General features: G+C 43.7%; 1 protein-coding gene across 1 annotated transcript; it reads left to right on the forward strand.

Moving 5' to 3' along the window:
* The first annotated feature begins 122 nt into the window (after nucleotides 1-122).
* On the forward strand, nucleotides 123-6,723 carry LOC121860265. The gene is made up of 3 exons (XM_042357343.1): nucleotides 123-772; nucleotides 3,420-3,528; nucleotides 6,677-6,723. Exons 1-3 carry the CDS (start codon nucleotides 470-472, stop codon nucleotides 6,721-6,723), a joined length of 459 nt encoding a protein of 152 aa, XP_042213277.1. The 5' UTR covers nucleotides 123-469.
* The last annotated feature ends 16,588 nt before the right edge of the window (nucleotides 6,724-23,311 follow it).

The following is a 23,311-nucleotide window of genomic DNA, read 5'->3' on the forward strand; positions in this document are numbered from 1 at the left end:
CAATGACTTTCTGATGGTGAGTTAAGTGGAACGGAAGGAGAGATAAGGGAACAGTAATGACTTGAGAGACGGATATAAAACGCCTGGGGACGAGCTGGTGAGGTGAGTGACGGTCACGGGGTGGGAGTGGCTGGTTGTGCTCTTTATATTCAAGAGACTCACGGGAGGTTTAAAGTCTTGAAAGTTTCGGGGCAAAGTTCTTGTTAGAGTTGAAATTGACCTCATCCCTAAAACTGGCGATATTTAAGGTTCATCCCTTAAGTAATGCTAAATTTGTTGGGGATTTTGACTCTATCCGTCAGTTTTGTTAAAAAATATCTCCATTAAATGAGTCTGAAAACAAAATTATTTTTCAAACATTCGTTTAGGAACAACCCCACAGGAGACTGTTCACTTAACAGGCCCAGTCTCCATTTACATACAGAGAAAAATACGGAAATTAACTTGTAGGAACTGTGTTCCCAGCAAAATGCACCTCACACGGCTCCTTATCTCACAATGGAAACAGCGGTGGCGTCTCCCTGCCACGTTCCCGATGCTCCCGGTGGTGACGCTGACGGCGATTCTTCCCCTGGTGTGTTCCCTCGTCACCTACACCTTTGTTTCACTGCCTGACAATTCCATCGCCCTGAACCAGAACGGTGCCTTGTTGGCCCTGCTGGTGTTGCTAAAGATCTTCGTCATAGGCGCCACAGGGAGGCTGCCCATAGACCTTAACAAGTTATTCTCCGGGCGACGCAGCAGGAGGGACGCGACCTATGTGGATCAGGAGGTAAGGTATCAGCAGTGTTTTGTGGCGTCATAGTTTACAACATGTCACCATTTTCACCCACTTCAGCGCCCCTGAAGACAAGGCAGGGAGTCCTTCCACCCCTCTGCCGTTATCATACCTCACCTCTTAGTCTCTCCCTCCTGTAACCAAACGTTTATTTATGTCAATAAGATGAATGTGTTGATCTTCAATTAGTGTCTTGATATAGTTTTTATTCTTGATATAGTGTATGAAGTTTGAGCCAACCAGCGTGTTTGAACAGTGCCTTGTTCTATTGTGGAATTGTAAACACAGAAGCGCGCACACAAACACCATGAAATACATTTATAAACAAACCTCCCGTTTTTTTTTCACAATAGACGTATTGCTTAATCTGTTAATGGAAGTAATTATATAACCGACAATAACCATGATAGCTTTGGGGTTCTATTTGTTGGACCAGGGAAAACGAACACACATAAAAAACGAATCAACCCGTATGTATTCTTTTTTTTTTTTTCCATGAACAAAACACAAAACAAAGACAAATTGGATACGCGTGTACAGTATATTTCTTCATTTTATGGGTTATAACTCAAGCCACAGTAACAAGAATATATATACAGTATTCAGATCTTTGTTATAATCCAAACATTTATAAAAACAAAACCAAAACAATAATAATGCTTCTCTTTACTAAATTTATTGGAATTTCACTGTACATTTATTTAATCAGATGTGATATAACATTTTCCCTCTGAATATTATATTATGCATATTTAACGTAATAATTTCTTACTTTACATATATCTAAATGGACCGAAAGTAATATTTTTCATTAAACATATAGGAATGGTGATGTAATCTGTTCTCTTCTATGTATTCTTTATCCTCTCTATTTTATAATTATCCTAGATGTTATTCCATCATTAGTTGTGTCTCTCGGCTACAACCACACAGTTCCCTCAGCCATACTGGTCACGGCAGTTACTCTGTTAAAAACCATTCATGGATCACGTGAATATTAAGCACCCCAGTTAAATTCCCCCCAAACACTAACCTAACTTGACCTAACTTGACCTAGTCTAACCTTAATTAGCATACATTCGTAGTCTTTGTAATAATTAATCCTTTGTAGATTATGACCTTCCACATTCTTATTTGTTTTTTCGTCTTCCTTCATTCTTCATTCTTCTTCATTCTTCTTCATTCTGCTTCATCCTCGCTTCTTCATTCTTCTTCATTCTTCTTTATTCTTCATTCTTCTTCATTCTGCTTCATCCTCGCTTCTTCATTCTTCATTCTTCTTTATTCTTCATTCTTCTTCATTCGTCTTCATTCTTCTTCATCCTCGCTTCTTCATTCTTCTTCATTCTGCTTCATCCTCGTTTCTTCATTCTTCATTCTTCTTCATTCTTCATTCTTCTTCATTCTTCTTTATTCTTCATTCTTCTTCATTCTTCTTCATTCTGCTTCATCCTCGCTTCTTCATTCTTCTTCATTCTGCTTCATCCTCGCTTCTTCATTCTTCATTCTTCTTCATTCTTCTTTATTCTTCATTCTTCTTCATTCTTCTTCATCCTCTCTTCTTGATTCTTCATTCTTCTTTATTCGTCTTCATTCTTCTTTATTCTTCATTCGTCTTCATTCTTCTTCATCCTCGCTTCTTCATTCTTCTTCATTCTTCTTCATTCTGCTTCATCCTCGCTTCTTCATTCTTCATTCTTCTTCATTCTTCTTTATTCTTCATTCTTCTTCATTCTTATTTATTCTTCATTCTTCTTCATTCTTCTTCATCCTCGCTTCTTCATTCTTCTTCATTCTTCTTCATCCTCGCTTCTTCATTCTTCTTCATTCTTCTTCATCCTCGTTTCTTCATTCTTCATTCTTCTTCATTCTTCTTTATTCTTCATTCTTCTTCATTCTTCTTTATTCTTCATTCTTCTTCATTCTTCTTCATCCTCGCTTCAGCTCTCTGTCTCTAACCATTACCCTTACACAAACATTTCATACCACCAACACTGCACTTCAGTTTATTGCCCTCACAGGTGTAAATGGCAATAAGGCAAATGGTATGTTACCTGACATCAACGTTCTTAATCAGATATTTTATAACAAAAGATAATGTCAAACGTTTGTTGATTTAGAACGTTGATGGAAACATTTAATTTTGACGGCATTAGAATCGATGAGTAGTGAAAGAGAGAGAGAGAGAGAGATAGAAAAGAGAGAGAGAGAGAGAGAGAGAGAGAGAGAGAGAGAGAGAGAGAGAGAGAGAGAGAGTACCTTACAGTCGTAACCTTAATAACAACAAGCGTAAATCACTAACATCAGTATTAACGAAATTGCACTCGAGGGAGGCGCCAACTCACACAGATCGGTTCCTTATTTTTAACATAGGTGTGACCCTAATTTGTTCCACGTTATTTTGGGTTTTGTGTGTGGAAAGGGTTTGATCACACGTCGGGCTGACTGTAAATACCCTAACCTACTTTAAGCTAACTTAACCTTTACTGGCATAAACTGATCTTATCTAGCGTAAGAAATTGTGTCCAACCCAAATCTAACGTAACCAGTAGTGAGATGTTATAACCTAACCTAACCTAACCTAACCTAACCTAACCTAACCAACAAGAGAGAACTAAACAAGATCCTCGATATCCTTCAGGACCTGGTGGAGGATCTTCCCTGCACAGTAAGGATCCTGTGTGAGTTAGAGACGGCTGCCAGAACCGCCATGGATGACCTGCTCCCTGATGCTGACAGCCTGCACCATGGTCAGTACCTGGGTGGGGGGAGTGGAGGGTAGGTCAGGGGGAAGGGTAGGTGGAGGAAGGCTAGGTCAGGGGGAAGGGTAGGTGAGGGAAGGCTAGGTATGGGGGAAGGGTAGGTGAGGGAAGGCTAGGTATGGGGGAAGGGCTAGGTATGGGGGAAGGGTAGGTGAGGGAAGGCTAGGTATGGGGGAAGGGTAGGTGAGGGAAGGCTAGGTATGGGGGAAGGGTAGGTGAGGGAAGGCTAGGTATGGGGGAAGGGGATAGAGTAGATCAGGATGAAGGGGAGAGAGGGTGTGTCAGGGTGAGGATGGGATTAGGTTAAGGTAACGGCTGATAAAGCGTTAATATTCCAGTGCGTGTAATCAAACAGGTGACTGAATACAAAGTAGAAACAATGACTCGAGCAGTAGTCAAAGGTGTAACAGAACTCAGTGTTGATTAAGACCGGAGAACAATAATTTAGGAATAGCAGTGCGGTACATACATACATACATACATACATACATACATACATAAACCTGTACATAATACTTTGCTGTCATTCGGAATCGAGTATGACGATCATTCAGGTATGATACAATGATATGAGTTATTGAGGATGTCACCTTCGTTGGTGAATTCTGGGGTGACTAAAGAGGCTGATAAGGGGACGGCAGGGTCGATCACAGATGTTGCACGTGTGGAGGGCTACATCTAGTGCGGGAGGGGCGGCGGCAGTATCTTTCCGGCGTTGGCGATTGTCTGCCTCGTTATGCAGTCGGGCAAACTTAAAAGTATTGACACCTTCTCGTGTGGTTCTTCTCCAAGCGTTGCAGTGTGGAGTAATCGTCTCCCAGGTGAGAGGGTCCACTTGGCACTTTTTTTAGGTTTGTCTTAAGACTATCCTTATAACTTTTCAGTTGCCCGCCAGCGTTACGTTTACTATTCGCTAGATGATTGCAAATTAGCTGCCTTGGCAGTCTACTGCTGTCCATGCGGATAACATGGCCAGTCCCACGTATAGTTGTTCATGAATAATGGTAACATTCGATGCTCCCACAATTGGTGTCAGCGAGAATACTGGCATTTGTTCTCTTGTCTTCTCAGCGAACTCGGAGGATGGAACATAGATTACGTTGGTTAAAGTTTTCAAGTGCCTTAAGGTGCCTCCTGTATGTGACTCACGTCTCGCTGCTATATAGGAGAGTGGGGAGGACCACTGCTCGATAAATGTGCAACTTTGTATACATTTTCAGCTCCCTACAGCTGAAGACACGGGTACGGAGTCGGCCAAAGGCTTGAGATGCGCATCTGATCCGATGTTGAATCTCTTCATCGATGTTCGAGGTGGTGGACGGTGGGAGCCGAGATACTGAATGTGGGTAACATTAGAGAGGGTACGTGCATTCATCTCAAGGCCGAAGTGTGCATATACATCTGCGTAGGTGTTAAGGATCTCCTGTACAGTAGGTCGCGTTCAGTGTGAGCGACAAGGGTGAGGTCGTCTGCATATTGAAGTTCAATAATGGAAACTGTCGATACCTTTTTTCCTGCCTGGAGTCGATGTCCACCCCGCCGGCTAAATTGGCACTGGCACGAGTCAGGAAGGCAGCCAAGAAAATGGAAAAGAGAATTGGCGCCAGTACACAGCCTTCTTTCACCTCGTTTGGATGGGGAAGAACATAGACACTGCCGTTCATGCCATCGTGGAGTTGCCTCACAATGACGATGAATTTTGGTGGGCAGCCAAAACGACTGAGGGTCCGCCAGAGGGCTTCCTTGATGACCGAGTCGAAGGCCTTGGTTAGGTCGATGAAGGCCATGTACAGGTCACGACGCTGTTCTCTACAGTTTCCCTGTATCTGGCAGGCAGCAAAGATCATGTCAGTGGTGCCACATTGAGATTCTGGGAGGAAGTTTTCCACCTCAGGGAGAAGTCTGTTTAGGAGGTCTCGGGCGATAACCTTGCCAGCTATGGACAGCAGCGAGATCCTGTTGTAGTTGCAACAGTCTGGCCAGTCTCCCTTGTTCCTTTAAATATTGACGATGGAGGCGTCTTAAAGGTCTTGGGGGATTTCCTCCTTTTCCCATATATTCTCCAGGAGAGAGTGGAGACGGTTAGTAAGTCGAGGTCCTCCTGCTTTATACACCTCGGCTGGAATTCGATCAGGCCCTGAGGCTTTGTTATTTTCATCTGTTTGATGGCAGTAGCTACCTCATCCAGGGATGGAGGATAGCTGAGATGGGTCAGATGTGGATGCTAACGGACCTGCTGGGCAGTCAGGACATTCACATAGGTGTTTCGGTTGAGCAGCGAATGGTAGTGCTCTTTCCAGCACAGCCTTAATCCTTAATTAGGGAGTTACCGTCGGATGAGTAGAAGGGGGCTGCGCCAAAGTGATTGGCCCATGATATGTTTTAGTGGAATTGAAAAATTCGCGCACCTTGTGCTGTTCTCCAAGTTTTTGTGTTTCATATGCTTCATTTTTAAACCAGTCGTTCTTTCGTTTGCAAAGTTTGCACTGGGCCTCCGCTTTCTTTTTGCGACAGGTATCAGCTTTGGTCCGAGACTGAGGGTTGTTCTGCCAGTCAGTTAAAGCAGCATGTTTATTATCGACGAGTACATTGCTTTCAGGGTCATTTCTTATAAAACCAGTCCTGGTGTATTCTTTCGATCTAGCCGAGGGTCTCTCTGCAGGTTTTTGTCATAACTCTGTCGAGAATAACCAATTCGGCTCTGGGATTTGGGTTGTTTGTTTTTAGGTTATTTATCAGCCCATATTCGAGCTGCTCTCTGAAAGCATGTGCTACCTCTGGATCCTCCAAACGGATAGTGATAAAACCTCTTCTGGAGGCTTATTGCCTTTGCCGTTTTGGGGCAACGTAAAGTGAGAGTTTGGCTCTGACGAGCCGATGATCAGTGTCACAGTGGTCTAAGACACTCATTGCTCGGGTGATGAGGACATCTTGTCGATCTCTTTCTCTGACAATGATGTGGTCAATGAGATGCCAGTGTTTGGATCGTAGGGGTTTCCACGAACCATTGAACTTGTCGGCCTGCCTAAACAAGGTATTGGTGATAGTGAGGTTGTGTGCAGCACACTTGCTGAGGAGAAGTACGCCATTGGGATTACACTTGCCTAGTCCATTTTTCCCAATGATTCCTTGCCAGATGTCATCATTTCTGCCAATTCTGGCATTGAAGTCACCAACGAGTAAAACCTTATCTTCTTTGGGGATAGAGGTTAGCACTCTGTCAAGGTCGGCATAAAAGGCCTCCTTGCTGTCATCCTCTGCATCCAGTGTTGGGGCGCATGCCCTGATGAAGAAGTCATGACATGAGTGATACAGTGGGATTCTGAGCGTCATGAGGTGCTCGATGCTCCCAACAGGCATTTCAGTTATCCTGTGTAGGATGCGTTGGTGGATGGCAAAGCAATATACCTTAGTGCCTCCAACACAGTTATGGATAGTCTCTCTCTCTCTCTCTGACAAGGAAGGTAAGAAAATCTTGATTGTTGGCGACTCACAGGTACGGTACATGGACAGAGCTTTTTGCTGTAAAGATAAAAATAGGATGAGGGTGTGTTTGCCAGGAGCTGGGGTGGGGGATATAGTTAACAGGTTGGACAATATCTTGTCTGGTAATGGGAACAAACCCATTATCTGCCTCATTGCAGGAGGCAATGATATTGACCGGTGTAGGAGTGAGGAGCTTCTTGATAAGTTCAAGACAGCTATAGAACGTGTTAGGTCTAAGGGAGGGATCCCTATCATATGTGGTGTCCTGCCTAGAAGGAGAGTTGGCAATGAATGGTTGTCAAGGGCAGTTGGTGTCAACGGCCGTCTTGACAGATATTGCAAGTCAATATCAGTCCCATTCATTGACAACTGGGACAACTTCTACGGCAGAAGGGATCTTTATGCTAGGGATGGGGTGCATCTGTCTAGGGATGGAGTAGCAACCCTGGCTGGAACTCTCGAAAGGGCAGTCCAAAAGATGTCGAAGTCTTTAAACTGCTAGGGGAACATGTGAGCACGGGGGTGGAGGAGACTGCAGTGGGAGCGGATAAACAAGGTGAAAGGTTACAGGGAAATAGTGTTAGGAATGATGACAAAACTAAATTAGACAGCGAGTTATAACCTAAACGCGGCAAGGGGAGGACTCAGAACACGACTAACTTAAATGTCTATTATGCAAACAGTAGAAGTATGAGAAACAAAATGGATGATATTAGGGCCTTGGTATGTACCGAAAAAATCGATATAGTAGCATTCACTGAAACATGGATCAACCTAGACTCACGTGAGTTACCTGTCGAATACCAAATTGCAGGTTACAAATTATTCCATACCGATAGGCAGACCAGGAAAGGAGGCGGAGTAGCAATGTATGTCAGGGATAATGTGAAGTGTGAAATAAATAAGAAAATAAAAACTGAGCGGAATACAGAAACAATTTGGATAGAATTAATCGACGGTAAGGATAAATTAATCCCAAGAGTAATATATAGACCTCCCAATTTTGATAGAGTTAATGAACGACTTATCTGGGATAAAATACGCAGGGCTTCCATACACAACAAAGTCTGTATGGTAAGCGACTTTAACCTTGGCCAAATAGATTGGATTGACCTTACAGGTAACTCAGAATCAGAGGATTTTCTTGAAACGATCCAGGACTGTTTCCTAAGTCAACATATAACCGAACCCACCCGGGGTAATAATATGCTCGATTTAGTTCTGTCGAACAGAGAAAACCTCATTAGTCATGTCGAGGTAGGGAACGAACTTGCAAACAGCGATCACAAAGAAATCAGATTCCAGTTAGATTTTCAGAGCAGCCGTAAGGAAAATTCCACCAAAGTCCCAGATTTCAGAAGGGCAAACTTTCATAGTTTGAAGAGGCAGTTGAGAGAAGGGGCATCACGCTTGGTGGTGAACTACATGGACCTGACGGTTGCCGAGTTCCACGACAATTTAAATAATGAGTTACTTAATGCACAAAGGCAGAACATACCATACAAAAAACTCAGATCAAACAACAATGACCCTAAATGGATAAATAACTATTTAAAGAACATTATTCATCAAAGAAAGACTATAGGCAGGAGGATAAATCTTGGCAAAATTTACCTCCAGGATTATTATAAGGTATTGGCCGGTAGGGTTAAGACCGAGATAAGGAAAGCAAAGAGGAATAATGAGCTGAGGATAGCAAGGGAGGGCAAGACAAACCCCAAGGGATTCTATCAAATGTATCAAACCAAAACACGAGAAAAGATTGGGCCAATACAGTCAGATACTGGCAAGCTAACTGATAAAGACGGAGAAATGAGCAATAATCTGAATAAATATTTTTCAACAGTTTTCACCACCGAAAATTTAAACATGATACCCGAGGCACAGACTCTATTCATAGATAGTGAAGAAAACAAATTAAGCAAGATAGTAGTGACTAGTAACGATGTTAGTAAGCAAATAGACAAACTAAAGCCTATTAAGTCACCTGGTCCCGATGAGATATTTGCCAGAGTGTTAAAGGAATGTAAGGAAGAGCTTAGTATGCCCTTAGCAAAGTTGTTTAACATGTCCTTAAAAACAGGTGTAGTACCAGAATCCTGGAGGATAGCTAATGTAATTCCGATTTTCAAGAAGGGGGATAGATCACTATCCTCTAACTACCGTCCAATCAGTCTAACATCAAGTACTTAGTATAGGAGATGTAAACAGGGAAACCAGATACCAGATGAACAACGATGCCATTGTGAAATCAGACTGCGAGAGAGATTTAGGAGTAATGATGAGCAGGAATCTTAAGCCAAGTAAACAATTTGTTTTGCTCGTAACAAGGCTAATAAAGTACTTGGGTTCATACAAAGGAGTGTTAGTTACAAGACTAGCGAGATCATCTTAAGATTATATCTTGCGTTTGTGAGACCTCACCTGGATTACTATTCAGTTCAGTTCTGGTCACCGTATTACAGAATGGATATAGAATCCTTGGAAAGAATCCAGAGGAGAATGACAAGACTAATCACGGGCATTAGGAACCTTGAGTACAGAGACAGGTTAAAGCATCTTAATTTGCACTTCCTCGAGAGACGTAGAGCGAGGGGCGACAGGATAGAGGTGTATAAATGGAAGGCAGGGCTAAACAAAGGGGGCATTACAAAGGTACTCAAACTATCCAACCAGGAGCGAACTTGTAACAATGGTTTTAAATTAGACAAATTTAGATTTAGGCGCGAAATAGGTCAACACTGGTTTGGAAACAGAGTAGTGGATGAATGGAACAAGTTACCAAATATCATCATTAACTCGAATACGCTGGATAGCTTCAAACATAGGTTGGATGCTTATATGAGCAATAGGGGTTGGGTGCAAATGGGACTGCCCAGTATGGGCCAATAGGCCCGCTGCAGTTTCCTCCATTCTTATGTTCTCTCTCTCTCTCTCTCTCTCTCTCTCTCTCTGCTGTATCCGCCACTAACCGGTGGGACCCAAGACCTGCGTGGTGGAGGCTGGTGACTGTACAACAACCCGCCATTCTGTGCTCAGATACCAGGAGTCAGACGTGACTGTCAATGAACCCACGGAACGAGTTATCCAGGGGTCGCTGACTGTCAAGCGGGTCATTATGTTATGGCGAGGGAGGGAGGGAGGAGGGAGGGGGGGGGGGAAGGAAGGGAGTTTAAGAGGATGTTGGAAAGAGGGAGAGAAGAGTGGAAGGATGTTGGATGGATGGAGAGGAGCATGAGAGGATGTAAGAAGGAAGGAGAGGAGAGAGTTTAATAGGATGTTGGAGAGAGGGAGAGAAGAGTCGAAGGATGTGGGAGGGATGGAGATGGGAATGAGAGTATGTTGGAGTGAGGGAGGGAAAGAGGGAGGGGAGTTTAAGAGGATATTCGAGGGCGGGAGACGAGAGTGGAAAGATGTGGGAGGGATGGAGAGGAGCTTAAGAGGATGTAGGAGGGAGGGAGAAGAGAGTGGGAACATGTGAGACGGAGGGAGAAAAGTGGTAGGCTTGGAAGGGTATGGGATAGAGAGGGGAACTATAATCGCGTAGGATAGAAAGGGACGGAAGGATACGAGTGGGAGGATGTAGGTAGGTAAGAGAAGGAGAGGGGTGATGGGGTGTAGGTGGGAGAGAAGGGTAGAGGGGTTAAAAGGAGGAGAAAAGTATGATGAGAGGGAAAGAGTGAAGTAGGAGGAGTGAAAGGGTGGAATACATTAAAAGATGCTTAAGTGGAAAGGGGTTGATGGAATGGTTAGAATTAAAAAGAAATACAGGAAAAAGAGACGGAAAAAAAAGATAAACAAAACTCAGGTAGACAGCACAGAATGCCTCCCCTTAAAACAAACACGAAAACTATGCCTTCTCACAGAACATTACACGTAAACAATGGCTACTAACACACCACGAATACCACACTCACGACCCAAACCACGATTAAACTTACCATAAAATAGCATTACGATAATATTTCTCCACACGTGTTGAGTCATATCTGATCACACGCTATAGCAGGGCACTGGGTCAGAGTTGTGGCATACGAAGGGTCGGTTAGTCTGTTATTCAGGACATCATTTACAGTTACAGCGTTGAATGCTGATATTTTGGCCCCTACTTAAGATGCCGACCCAGAATTATTGTAACCTTTTCAAGGCTTCTTCTGATGGTTCTGATAACACGTGGATAAACTAATGAATTACCACTGATGTTTGAACTCAACATCAACAGAGTTAATATATGTATCTCATAACAGCTCTAATTCATTCACTTACAATATTGATTTCGCTACATACCATAATGGGAGTCTCGCTTTAACTAATTCATGTGTAACTAACAACCATTCATTATTTCTTTCTTGAACTCTAGATAACATTAGCTTCTATGTTCTTCTTGGCTGGTTGGGTCCTCCTGCAGGTGAGGTGGACGGGCGGGGACAGACGGTGGGGGAGGGCGACCGTGTGGAGGGCACCCTGCTAGACGTCGACCATCTGGCAGACTTCCATAACGAGGCTGTGAGGGCCCTGTTTTCGTAAGTACCTACTTATGTATGTTGTGGTCTCTCTCTCTCTCTCTATCTACCTTTCTTCTAATCTGTTATTACACACACACACACACACACACACACACGTGCACGCGCGCTCGCACACACTCCATGGAGACACTATTGTGCTTGGGTAAGAAACCTATTACAGAAAATATGCCTGCAAGCTGAGATAGAGAGAATGGAGGAGTGTGTGTGGGGGGTGGGGGGGTGGAACTTCCCAGATTCCCGTGAAATTTAAAGACAGAAAAATTTTACCTGAATTATGTTTTCAGAGGGCAATGTTTTTGTTTATGCTAGAGTCAGCAGCCTGGGAATTATTAGATCAGTAGTGTTATGAGATGTGCAGATGAAGTGACCACCTGCGTTTTTAGGTTATTGGTTTTCTCCCCACAGTGTGTCCGGGTCTATGTTGATCACTCCACGATGATCTTGGGCATAAACATGTTATCATCCCCGGACACATATACTGTACATGTTTGTTACGCTGTACCCGGGGAAAAAGACTGAACATTCACCACCAACACTGGTAAAAGCAACACAGAAAACATGTACAACCGCCTCGGTGTTCGCAGGTTGTGGTAATGGATCTCCTTAAACTATGTAGTTGATACCTATGTGACACTCTCACGATCTCCTGGATTACTGTTGGATTACGCTTAAGTAATTCCCTATAGACGAGAGCTTTTATCTCTAACGAATCATGGACAACAGCAGTCGATACACAGGTGTTGCCTATGTTTCCAGGTGGCTTTGTCAGTGAACATTTCTTTTACGAGCCTGGAGCATAATACCCATTGACCCTTGTACCGCGTGTCCACACCTACACGCTGCCTACGTTCACATTAAAGGTCCTCCACTATCCCTTGTGATTCATCAATCTTCATCCAATCTGTACCTGACGGCGGCTATCTCTCACTATCCCCTCAGATTCCCTCCAGCAGCCCCCGCAAACACTGAACCCGAAAAATAGATTGTGAGCCGCCACAAGGGGTAAGATCCGGCCTTGAGCCAGCTCACAGCGCTAAGCCGTCATCAGCATGCAAGAAAGTATCCGACAAGTTCCACCAACACGGCCAATAGGAAATGAGGGGTAAAGAAGCAGCTCGATGCAAATACCGCTGGGATCACTGCGTAAATTCAGGCAGGCAAGGAGGAAATAATGCCGGATTATACCTCAAGGTTAGGAGAATTTTTCCCTCTGTCTTTGTTTGCCTACCTCTTATGTCCCTCTTTCGTGTTAGACAACTGTGAGAGACCAGGGGAAGAGTTGGGAATAGGTTTGTATTAAAAATGTCTTAAATATTAACGAGGTTCCCGAGATACAATCCACGTCACTTATACCTTGTCTTCCTACTATCCATTCCTTCATTCGTCTGTTTAATCCACCTTGTTGTCATATCATTAACGGCTCATCCTCCTCTTCCTTCCCCCCACAGAGACCAGAGTGAAGACCTTGCTCCTGATAGCCGCTACGCTCTCTCCCTCCTGGCTGGCCTGACGGGAGAAGGGCGCTGTGAAACCTCCTACTCCCGCTGCTCTGGACGCCTCACGCCCAAGATGGCCCTGGGCGTCCTTTTTAACGAGATGTCCGTCACGCCCACCCACCTAAACGCTCTCTGGGGAGATATGGGCGTCCTACAGAGCCATGAGACGCAAATACTCCCGAGTAATGTTACCTTCTAACCGTAATGACTCATACGCCTATACTGACGACTCAACGAGTATACTGACGACTCATACGACTATATGACGACTCATACGACTAAACTGAAGACTCATACAAGTATACTGACGACTCATACGACTATATTGACTACTCATCCAAGTATACTGACAACTCATACAAGTATACTGACGGCTCACACAACTATACTGACGACTCACACAAGTATACTGACGACTCATATAAGTATACTGACGACTCATATAAGTATACTGACGACTCACACAACTATACTGACGACTCTCACAAGTATACTGACGACTCATATAAGTATACTGACGACTCACACAAGTATACTGACGACTCATATAAGTATACTGACGACTCATATAAGTATACTGACGACTCACACAACTATACTGACGACTCACACAAGTATAATGACGACTCATACGACTATACTGACAACTCATACAAGCATACCGAGGACTCATGCAAGTATATTGATGACTCATACAAGTATACTGACGACTCATACGACTATACTGACAACGCATACAAGTAGACCGACGACTCACACAACTACTGTATACTGATGACTCATACAAGTATACTGATGACTCATTCAAGTATACTGATGACTCCTACAAGTATACTGACGGCTCCTACAAGTATACTGATGACTCCTACAAGTATACTGATGACTCATATAAGTATACTGACGACTCACACAACTACACTGACGACTCCTACAAGTATACTGACGACTCCTACAAGTATACTGATGACTCCTACAAGTATACTGATGACTCCTACAAGTATACTGATGACTCCTACAAGTATACTGATACTTCATAAAAGTAAACTGATGACTCATGCAAGTATACTGACGACTCATACAGGGATACTGACAAACATACTGATGACATACAAGTATACTGATGACTCGTACAACTATACTGACGACTCATATTGGACAATATTCTGACTGATTTTCGATCGTATGACTTATGGTAGCGTGGTGTACCTTTATATGAAATGACACTGGACAAAAACATCGGTAACACTGGACAAATCATCGGTAACACTGGACCAAACATCGGTAACACTGGACAAATCATCGGTAACACTGGACAAAAACATCGGTAACACTGGACAAATCATCGGTAACACTGGACAAAAACACTGGTAACACTGGACAAATCATCGGTAACACTGGACAAATCATCGGTAACACTGGACAAATCATCGGTAACACTGGACAAATCATCGGTAACACTGGACAAATCATCGGTAACACTGGACAAAAACAAGCAGGTAACACTGAAAGACTATATCACTGGACGAAAACATTGAACAAAAACAGTAAACATCCTGTAATAACGTCCTGTAATATCGAACAAAAACATTTTATCATCTAGGGACAGAATTTCAGTGTTGTTATTGATGTTATTATCGTTTTTACTGTCTTCTTGCATTATTATCTGTTTTCTTTATATATACGTTTATTGTTATATATTTCTAGGGCTACTAAAGCAATAATTAAGTTTGTAAAAAAAAAATATGTGTTTTGTTTATCCAAGCAAATGTTAATAGTTTCTTCTCTATTTTCCTTTTTTATTCTGATTACGTTATCTCTCTCTCTCTCTCTCGATTTGTGGGTCTTTCTATCATTCTGTTTATCTATTGGTGGATCTGATTGTCATTTCCTCAAGTTGTCTCTCACTTTACACCGTGATTCACCCTTTCATCTCAGAAATATCTCTCACTTCATCTCACCACCCCCCCTCCCTATCTCTCAAAACAACCAAGTTATTTCCCATGTTTCGTAACGTGTAAGGCAGCTGAGAGTTACGTGTGTGTGATGATGAGAATCCCCCCTCCCTATCTCTCAAAACAACCAAGTTATTTCCCATGTTTCGTAACGTGTAAGGCAGCTGAGAGTTACGTGTGTGATGATGAGAAATAATACTGGAATGGGAGATGAAGGAGAGAGTCACAAATAGATATTGAATTGAAACATTTTATTTAACCAGAAAAACACAGATACAGAGTGGATAATAATAACAATATTAACATGGCTGAGCCAGTTGAGAACCTGAGCTCTCCTGTAGGCACCTGATATATACTGTACATTTATCTCAAGGAATTATTATGTAACATTTAGTATCATCTGGAATAGTACAATAGCATGGTGGTAATAAGTACATCTCATAGTGTTACCACGGTTATCACTTCAATATTTATTTATTTTATTATTTATTATTTTTTATTTTTTATTAATTTATTGACTTTTTTATTATTTTTATTTATTACATATACACATATACATACATACATATACATATATATATATACATATACATATATACATATACACACAGACACATACACATACACATATACATATAAATTAGAGTGGAATTTCAAAACATAAGTATAATGAGGGAGCATTACAACCTGGGCTGTGCAGTAATAAGGTTGAACAAGAGGACAGAGCTTTCAGGATTATGTTTATTGCAATGATAATTACTTATTTATCTACAAGGCAGAAAGATAAACAGAAAGACAGATAGACAGACAGACATATAGACATACAGATTGACAGAGATAGAGAAGGAGAGAGCAAAAGACTGATGGCGAAGTCAGACAGGCAAAGAGAGAGAGAGAGAGAGAGAGAGAGAGAGAGAGAGAGAGAGAGAGAGAGAGAGAGAGAGAGAGATTTAACTTCAAACTTCATCATATAAATGAGGGAGACAGAAAAGGACAGAGATTGCGAAAGAAAAGGACAGACAGAGAGAGGTTAACAATCACTTTGTCAATTCACAAATTACCTCGTCAAAGCTCCGGAGGTTTGTTGGAATAACTAGCGAGACATATGAAGGGATATTTCTCTTCTCCCATCCTCTCTCTCTCTCCTTCACCAGAAACCATAATACGTTCTCAGAAGTGTCCGTCTGTGTGTTGGGTCACTAATTAATGAGGTAGAAACATGAAAGGATGTGTGTGTGTGTGTGTGTGTGTGTGTGTGTGTGTGTGTGTGCGTCTAGTGTGGCAGTATTAAGTTAGTGTTAAAGTACAAGCACTTGTTCCCTCTCGCTTTCAGCTCTGCCACTGGCTAGCCCTCGTGGTGAAACAGAGAAGCAACCTTGCGTAAGTCTTCCCAGCCATTACATAGCCTCTCCACCATCAAGACTCCTGCTGTGTCTCCTCGTGGCAACACACGGTAACTGGGTACCTCGTGGGCCCAGGCTACACCAGCAGGGGATCTCGGAGCAGCAGTGGGGCCCAGGGGTATGTTGCATAAACCCTCCGGCATGACGACGCGCCCTGGCCTTTACCAACCATTGCCCCGCTACCTTGCAGAATAACCTTAGTAGGTATAAGACTATGAGAGTAAATTCCGAACGAAATATCCGAGGTGGAGCCCCGCATCAGGCAGACATGATTACAAAGCTCCAGTAAGACCCCAACGGCGGAACAGGCGGAAGAGGCAACCGATAAGGGGAACCCATCGACTACACCGGCGGATGCAAAATGGACAGGCTACTAAGACGTAACGCAACAAACTGGGCTATCAGTAGTCCATTGCAACTCTCCCTCTCCCCATTTGTTGCAGCCACTTGCACCACTAGATCAGAAAAAAGGGGAGCCATCATCCAGCTCATTATACTTATCATCATCAAAACCCCGAAGCATCCAAAAGTTCTATGACGACAGACGAGTGGCGACTGAGGCAGGCAGATATGACTTCCGGGAGTCTCTATTCAAAACTGTGCACATGGATTGCATAGATAATGTTACGAACCACTTCATCAATTGTCATGATCTACCTACCCAGCACCACGAGCAACGCCATCTAGGGACGAAACACGAGTATGACTAGTCTTAGTTACCACTCCGGGGTTTCCCTTCTCCATATCCTGGTTGTTGCGTCACCTCCTACAAGTCTTCTTCATCAGCTCCAGTTCGATGAGAGTGCAGTTCACTCTGGGAAGTGACCACAGGATCACCTATCCTGGAAACCTATGGCACAGTGACTACCTACCGTCTTCTACAATACTCAGCCTTACTCGTCGGCCATCTCAGCTCCGCACTTAAGTATTTGTAGTCTTATGTTGCCTCCCCACCTCCACCTTGCTTCAAATTATTGTATGTTGTATAAATATGTATATACTGTTAATGTTTAGGTTAAGCATGGTTAAGGGTAAATTATAGAAAGCTGAATATTTTGTTAAGGAATTTATGGTACTTTATTGTACACAACAGAAACTCGCATCCTTTGTCAACCCTTTTATAGTCCGATTGTCTTTGTTTTTTTGTTGGTGTTGCCTGTTGGGATCTGGGTAGACTTTTAACTATATTCTAAATCCCCAACTCGTAACAATAAGATGACCGTTTATGCCCTGTGCATCAGTGCATTTCGGTCCTGTCTGTGCGACTGAGCAGCCCTTTCCAAGAGCCACTCACATATCAAAACAAAAACAAATTACACAACCTCTTATAGTCGCTGCAAGGAATGTCAGGACACTTGTGGATACTGGCACAAATGAGGGTCCTGAAAGAAGAGACGCCATTTTTGCAAATGCGCTGCCTAGGTATAACATCGATATTGCAGCCATTAGTGAGTCCCGGCTCCCAGACGAGGGCCAACTCTCAGTACGGGGGTCCAGCTATACCTTCTTCTGGAAGGGTAAGCCTGCTGCGGAGAAAAACCGCATTTGTGGTGTTGGGTTTGCCGTTCGCTAATTCGCCTGATTGGGTCAACGAGCACCTCATGGCGATTCGAGTCCCACTGAATCACTCACGTCATGCCTTCTTCATCAGTGCATACGCCCCAACACTGGATGCAGAGGAGGACATAAAGGAAGCCTTTTACGCCAACCTTGAGAGAGTGCTAACCTCTATCCCCAGAGTTAACAGGGATGCTGACTTAAGGCAGGGAACCATAGGGAGACACTGAGTGGGCAGGTGTAATCCAAAAGGCCTACTCTTTCTCAGGAGGTGTGCTGAAAACAACCTCATTATCACCACCTTGTTTAGGCAGGATGACAAGTTCAAGGGATCTTGGCAACACCTACGATCTAAACATTGTCACCTCATTGACTACGTTATTATTAGGGAAAGATCGCCGAGATGTCCTCATTACCCAAAGCATGCGTGGCTCAGATCACTGTGACACTGATCATCGGCTGTCAGAGCCAAACTCCACTTCACGTCGCCTCAAAACGGCGAAGGCAACAAGCCTTCAAAAGATATTTTAACACCAAGCGACATGAGGATCAAACGGTAGCACATGCTTTCAGAGAGCAGATCGACAATGGGCAACAAACAACCCAAATCTGAGTGCTATTGGGGTAACCTCGACGCTCTCAAACTGCAGCGAGACCCTCGTCCAGATCGAAAGTAAACACAAGGAAAGGGTTTGATGAAAATAACCAGGAAATAAACGTACTCATCGATGGTAAACGTGCTGGTTTCACTGACTGGCGGAACAGTCCTCCGTTTCGGACCGAAGCTGATACCTTCCACGAGAAAAAAGCGTCGGCCAGAGCGAACTTCACAATCTAAAAAACGAATGGCAGAAAATAAAGTATGTGAAAAGCAAAAAAATGCATATCAACACAACATACGTGGATTTTTCTATTCCAACAAAGCAATGTATGGCCCAATTACTCATGGCCCCCCCCCCCTCCGCTCATAAGACGGTAACTCCCGAATTAAAGACGAGGAAGGCATTTGTCAGAGCCAGGAAGAGCGCTACCATTCGCTGCTCAACCGAAACACCGATGAGGATGTCCGAACTATCCAGCACTTCCCTCTTCACCCAGTGGTGACCCACCTCAACTATCTTCCGTCCCGGGATGAGGCAGCTACTGCCATCAAGCAGATGAAAAATAACAAAGCAAAAGGCCTGATGGAATCCCAGCTGAGGTGTATAAAACGGGGCCCTCTGCTTACCAGCCGTTTCCACTTTCTGCAGGAGAATCTATAGGAGAATCAGGAAATCCCCCAAGATCTTAAAGACGCCTCCATCGTCAATATCTTTAAGTATGGGGGATACTGTTCAGACTGTGACAACTACCGTGGGATCTCGCTGCTGTCCGTAGTTGACAAGGTTATCGCCCGAGTCCTCCTAAACAGACTTCTTCCTGAGGCGGAAAACTTCCTCCCAGAATCTCAATGTGGCTTTAGGCCATCACGTGGCACCACTGACATGATCTTTGCTGCCCGCCAGATACAGGAAAGGTGCAGAGAACAGCGTCGTGACATGAACACGGCCTTCATCGACCTTACTAAAGCCTTTGATTCGGTCAACAGGGAAGCCCTCTGGTGGACCCTAAGTCGTTTTGGTTGCCGACCAAAATTCATCTCTAATTGTGAGGCAACTCTGCGATGGTATGAACGGCAATATTCTGCACAAAGGCACCCAGTCAGAGTTCTTTCCCCATGCAAATGGGGATAAAACAAGGATGTGTACTGGCACCAGCTCATTTTTCCATTACTTGGGTGCCTTCCTTAATCATACTAGTGCCAATTTAATCCCTCCATCCAGTACCGGATGGAGGGACTCGTCAACATAAGACGACTCCAGGCAACAACAAAGGTGTCGGCAGCTTCCATCACTAGACTTCAATATGCAGACGACCTCACCCTCATCGCTCACACTGAACGCGACCTACAGGAGATCCAGAACACCTACGTAGAAGCATATGCATACTTCGGCCTTGAGGCGAATGTATATAAGACTCAGATTCTCTTTCAGCCTTCTCCTGGTTCAGCCACACATCCACCTTCCATCCAGGTTAATGGTACTACCCAATATATTGTTACCCATTTTCACTATCTTGGCTCCCACCTGTCCATCACCACGGACATGGGATGAAGAGATTCTACACCAGGTTCAGAAGTGCATCTTAAGCCTTTGGAAGATTCCATAACCATATCTCCAGCTGTAGGAAACTGAAATTATCTACAAAGTTGCACGTATATCGATCAGTGGTCCTCTCCGTTCTGCTGTATGGCAGCGAGACATGGGTCACATACAGGAGGCACCTCAAGGCACTTGAATTCTTGCTTACAAGTAGTCTACATTCCATAATCCGAATTCGCTGGGAAGACAAGAGAACAAATGCCTGTATTCTCGCTGACACCAACTATAGAGGCTACCATTATCCATGAAGACAATGTTGGACTGGCCAGTGGCCATGTTGCCCGCATAGACAACAGTAGACAGCCAAAGGAGCTACTTTACAGTCCTAACGAATAGTAAACATAATGCTGGTGGGCAACGGAAAAGGTACAAGGATAATTTTAGACAAACATAAAAAAGTGCCAAATCGACCCTCCCCCCCTACCTGGGAGACGATTGCTCCACATCTTAACTCGAGGAGGCACACCACACGAGAAGGTGTCAACGCTTTCGAGTTAGCTTGACTGCATACCAGGGCACACAAGCACCAATGCTGGAAAGAGGCTGCAGCCGCCCCTCCCGCACTAGCTGTAGCCCTTCACACATGCAACATCTGTGGACTGCCCTGCAGAGCTCACCAACGATGGTGACATCTTTAATAACTCATATCATTGTATTATAGGTGGATGATCTTCATACTTGTTTCCGAGTGACAGCAAAGTAGTAGTAGTAGTTGTGTGTGTGTGTGTGTGTGTGTGTGTGTGTAATAATAATTAACGGTTTATTGAAAGAGCATGGCAGCCAGAAGGCTGAAAATATACAATTACATAATTGGGGAATGGTTCTCTTGATTTACAAATGATGTACAAGTAACATAAGTGATACAAATATGATATATAATAATTAGGTGTTGATGATTTTTACAAAGGTTGAGACTGCGCTGTTCTTGTAGCAGTCAGTTCGTGCTCGTATGGGCTGGATGCGGTTGGGCAGGTGTGTGGCCAAGTGGCCAGGACAGTAGCTTGGGGCAATGCAGGTGTGCTCCATCCTTCAGGTTAGGTCAGGTGAAGCCGTGAGGTCAGGTCAGATCTAGCCACAATCAGTATTGCTGTGTTTTTGTGCTTTTCCTTCGAGTTGAAATTGCCACTTTTGTATATCACTTGTGGGTTAATCGTCAATCTTTGCACTGTACTGTTGGTGTGAGGACGTTGATAAATCCAGATGGGAAGGAGGAGATGGGGAGCGGAGGGCCCGACACACCGGGCTGGCAGCTGTCTCCATGATCAAGAGACCACGGCCGCGTGAGCGGGCAGCACCGAATACACACGTCCTTACCCTATGAAGGCTGAGGGAAGTGTGTGTGTGTGTGTGTGTGTGATTGATTTATTGCATGTATGCTATGCTATTAATTTACATGAAGTAATTGGTAATCAAATAAAGTGTCTCTTAATATATACAGCAACAATAATAATACTAGCAGACATAATGTTAACACTAGATCATTACGGAAATTACATAGGGTTCGAGAATGATCAACAGCAACAACAAACAACACTCACCCTTATTAGCCTGGAACAATAACGTGCATTAAAAGTGGTCACAAACATGGAGCGAGATGATCTATCAGCCACTATTCTCACCGGGACCAGCAGTTTCCTAAACCTTGAATAATGTATTTTAAACTCTCGTTGCACTAAAAAAACAATGTGCTTTTGCATAATTCTATAGGATAATTATCATGTTAATTCATATATTCATTATTATCGTCCTTTGTCAGAAACACACACACACACACACACACACACACACACACACACACACACACACACACACACACACATTCACCTCAGAGACAAAGAGTGCAAACTCACTGGCGTTCAGTGTGAGCGGCGAGGATGAGGTTTTCTGCATACTAAATTTCAGTGTTCCTGCCTGGAGTGGTCTTATGTTGAAAAGTCCCTTCATCCGGTACTGGATGTCCACCCCGCCAGCTAAGTGGGCACTGGCACGAGTAGGTAAGGCAGCTAAAAAAATAGAAGAGAGAGTTGGTCCCAGTACATTTCTTTTTTTTTTACCTTCGTGTGTGGGGGGGAGAACTCAGACAGGGTGTCATTTTGCAAGACACTGCAATTCATGATACTGTGAAGTTGCCGCACAATGGGGATGAATTTTGGTGGGCAACTAAAACGACTGAGGGAACACCAGAGGATTTCCCTGATCTTGACTAAGTCAAAGTCTTAGTAAGGTCGATGAAGGCCATGGACAAGTCACGACGCTGTATTCTGCACTTTTCCTGTATCTGGCAGGCAGCAAAGATTATGTCAGTGGTGCCACGTGATGGTTTAAAGCCACATTGATATTCTGGGAGGAAGTTTTCTGCCTCAGGAAGAAGTCTGTTTAGGAGGACTCGGGCTTTAATCTTGCCAGCTATAGACAGCAGCGAGATCCCGCGGTAGTTGCTACAGTCTGGCTGGTCTCCCTTGTTCGTATAAATATTGAGAATGAAGGCGTCTTTAAGATCTTGAAAGATTTCTTCCTGTTCCAATAAATTTCCAGGAGAGAGTGTAGACGGCTGGTAAGCTGAGGTCCTCCTGTTTTATACAACTCGGCTGAGATTCTATCAGGCCCTTTGGCTTTGTTATATTTCTTCTGCTCGATGGCAGTAGCTACCTCATCCAGGGATGGAGGATAGCTGAGGAAGGCCAGTTCTGGGTGCTGAGGGACCTGATGGGGAGGCAGGACATCCGCATAGGTGTGTATGTTGAGCAGGAAATGGAGGTGCTCTTTCCAGCACTGACGGATGCCTTCTTCTTTAATTAGGGAATTACCGTCGGATGAGCATAGGGGGCTGCACCATGGGTAGTTGAGCCATTGATTTCTTAAGTAGAATTGATCAATTTTGCATGATGTGTTGATTCGCAATTTTTTGCGTTTAACACATACACACTCTATTGAATGATGATAACGTCCCAGACCATCTACACTGATGGATCTCTTAACACTGCCTGTGGGAGGGCTGGAAGTGCTATCGTTGTGACTCAACCTAACGGTAATGCAATTGGGAAAGGATTAGAATTAACAACTGGTCTTCCACTCTACAAACTGAATCAGTTCATATACACATCTTCACCTTCCCTGATACACTTATTGCCCTTGAGCCTCGTAATATTT

The sequence above is a fragment of the Homarus americanus genome, unplaced genomic scaffold, assembly GCF_018991925.1.
Source record: "Homarus americanus isolate GMGI-L3 unplaced genomic scaffold, GMGI_Hamer_2.0 scaffold7782, whole genome shotgun sequence".
NCBI lineage: Eukaryota > Metazoa > Arthropoda > Malacostraca > Decapoda > Nephropidae > Homarus > Homarus americanus.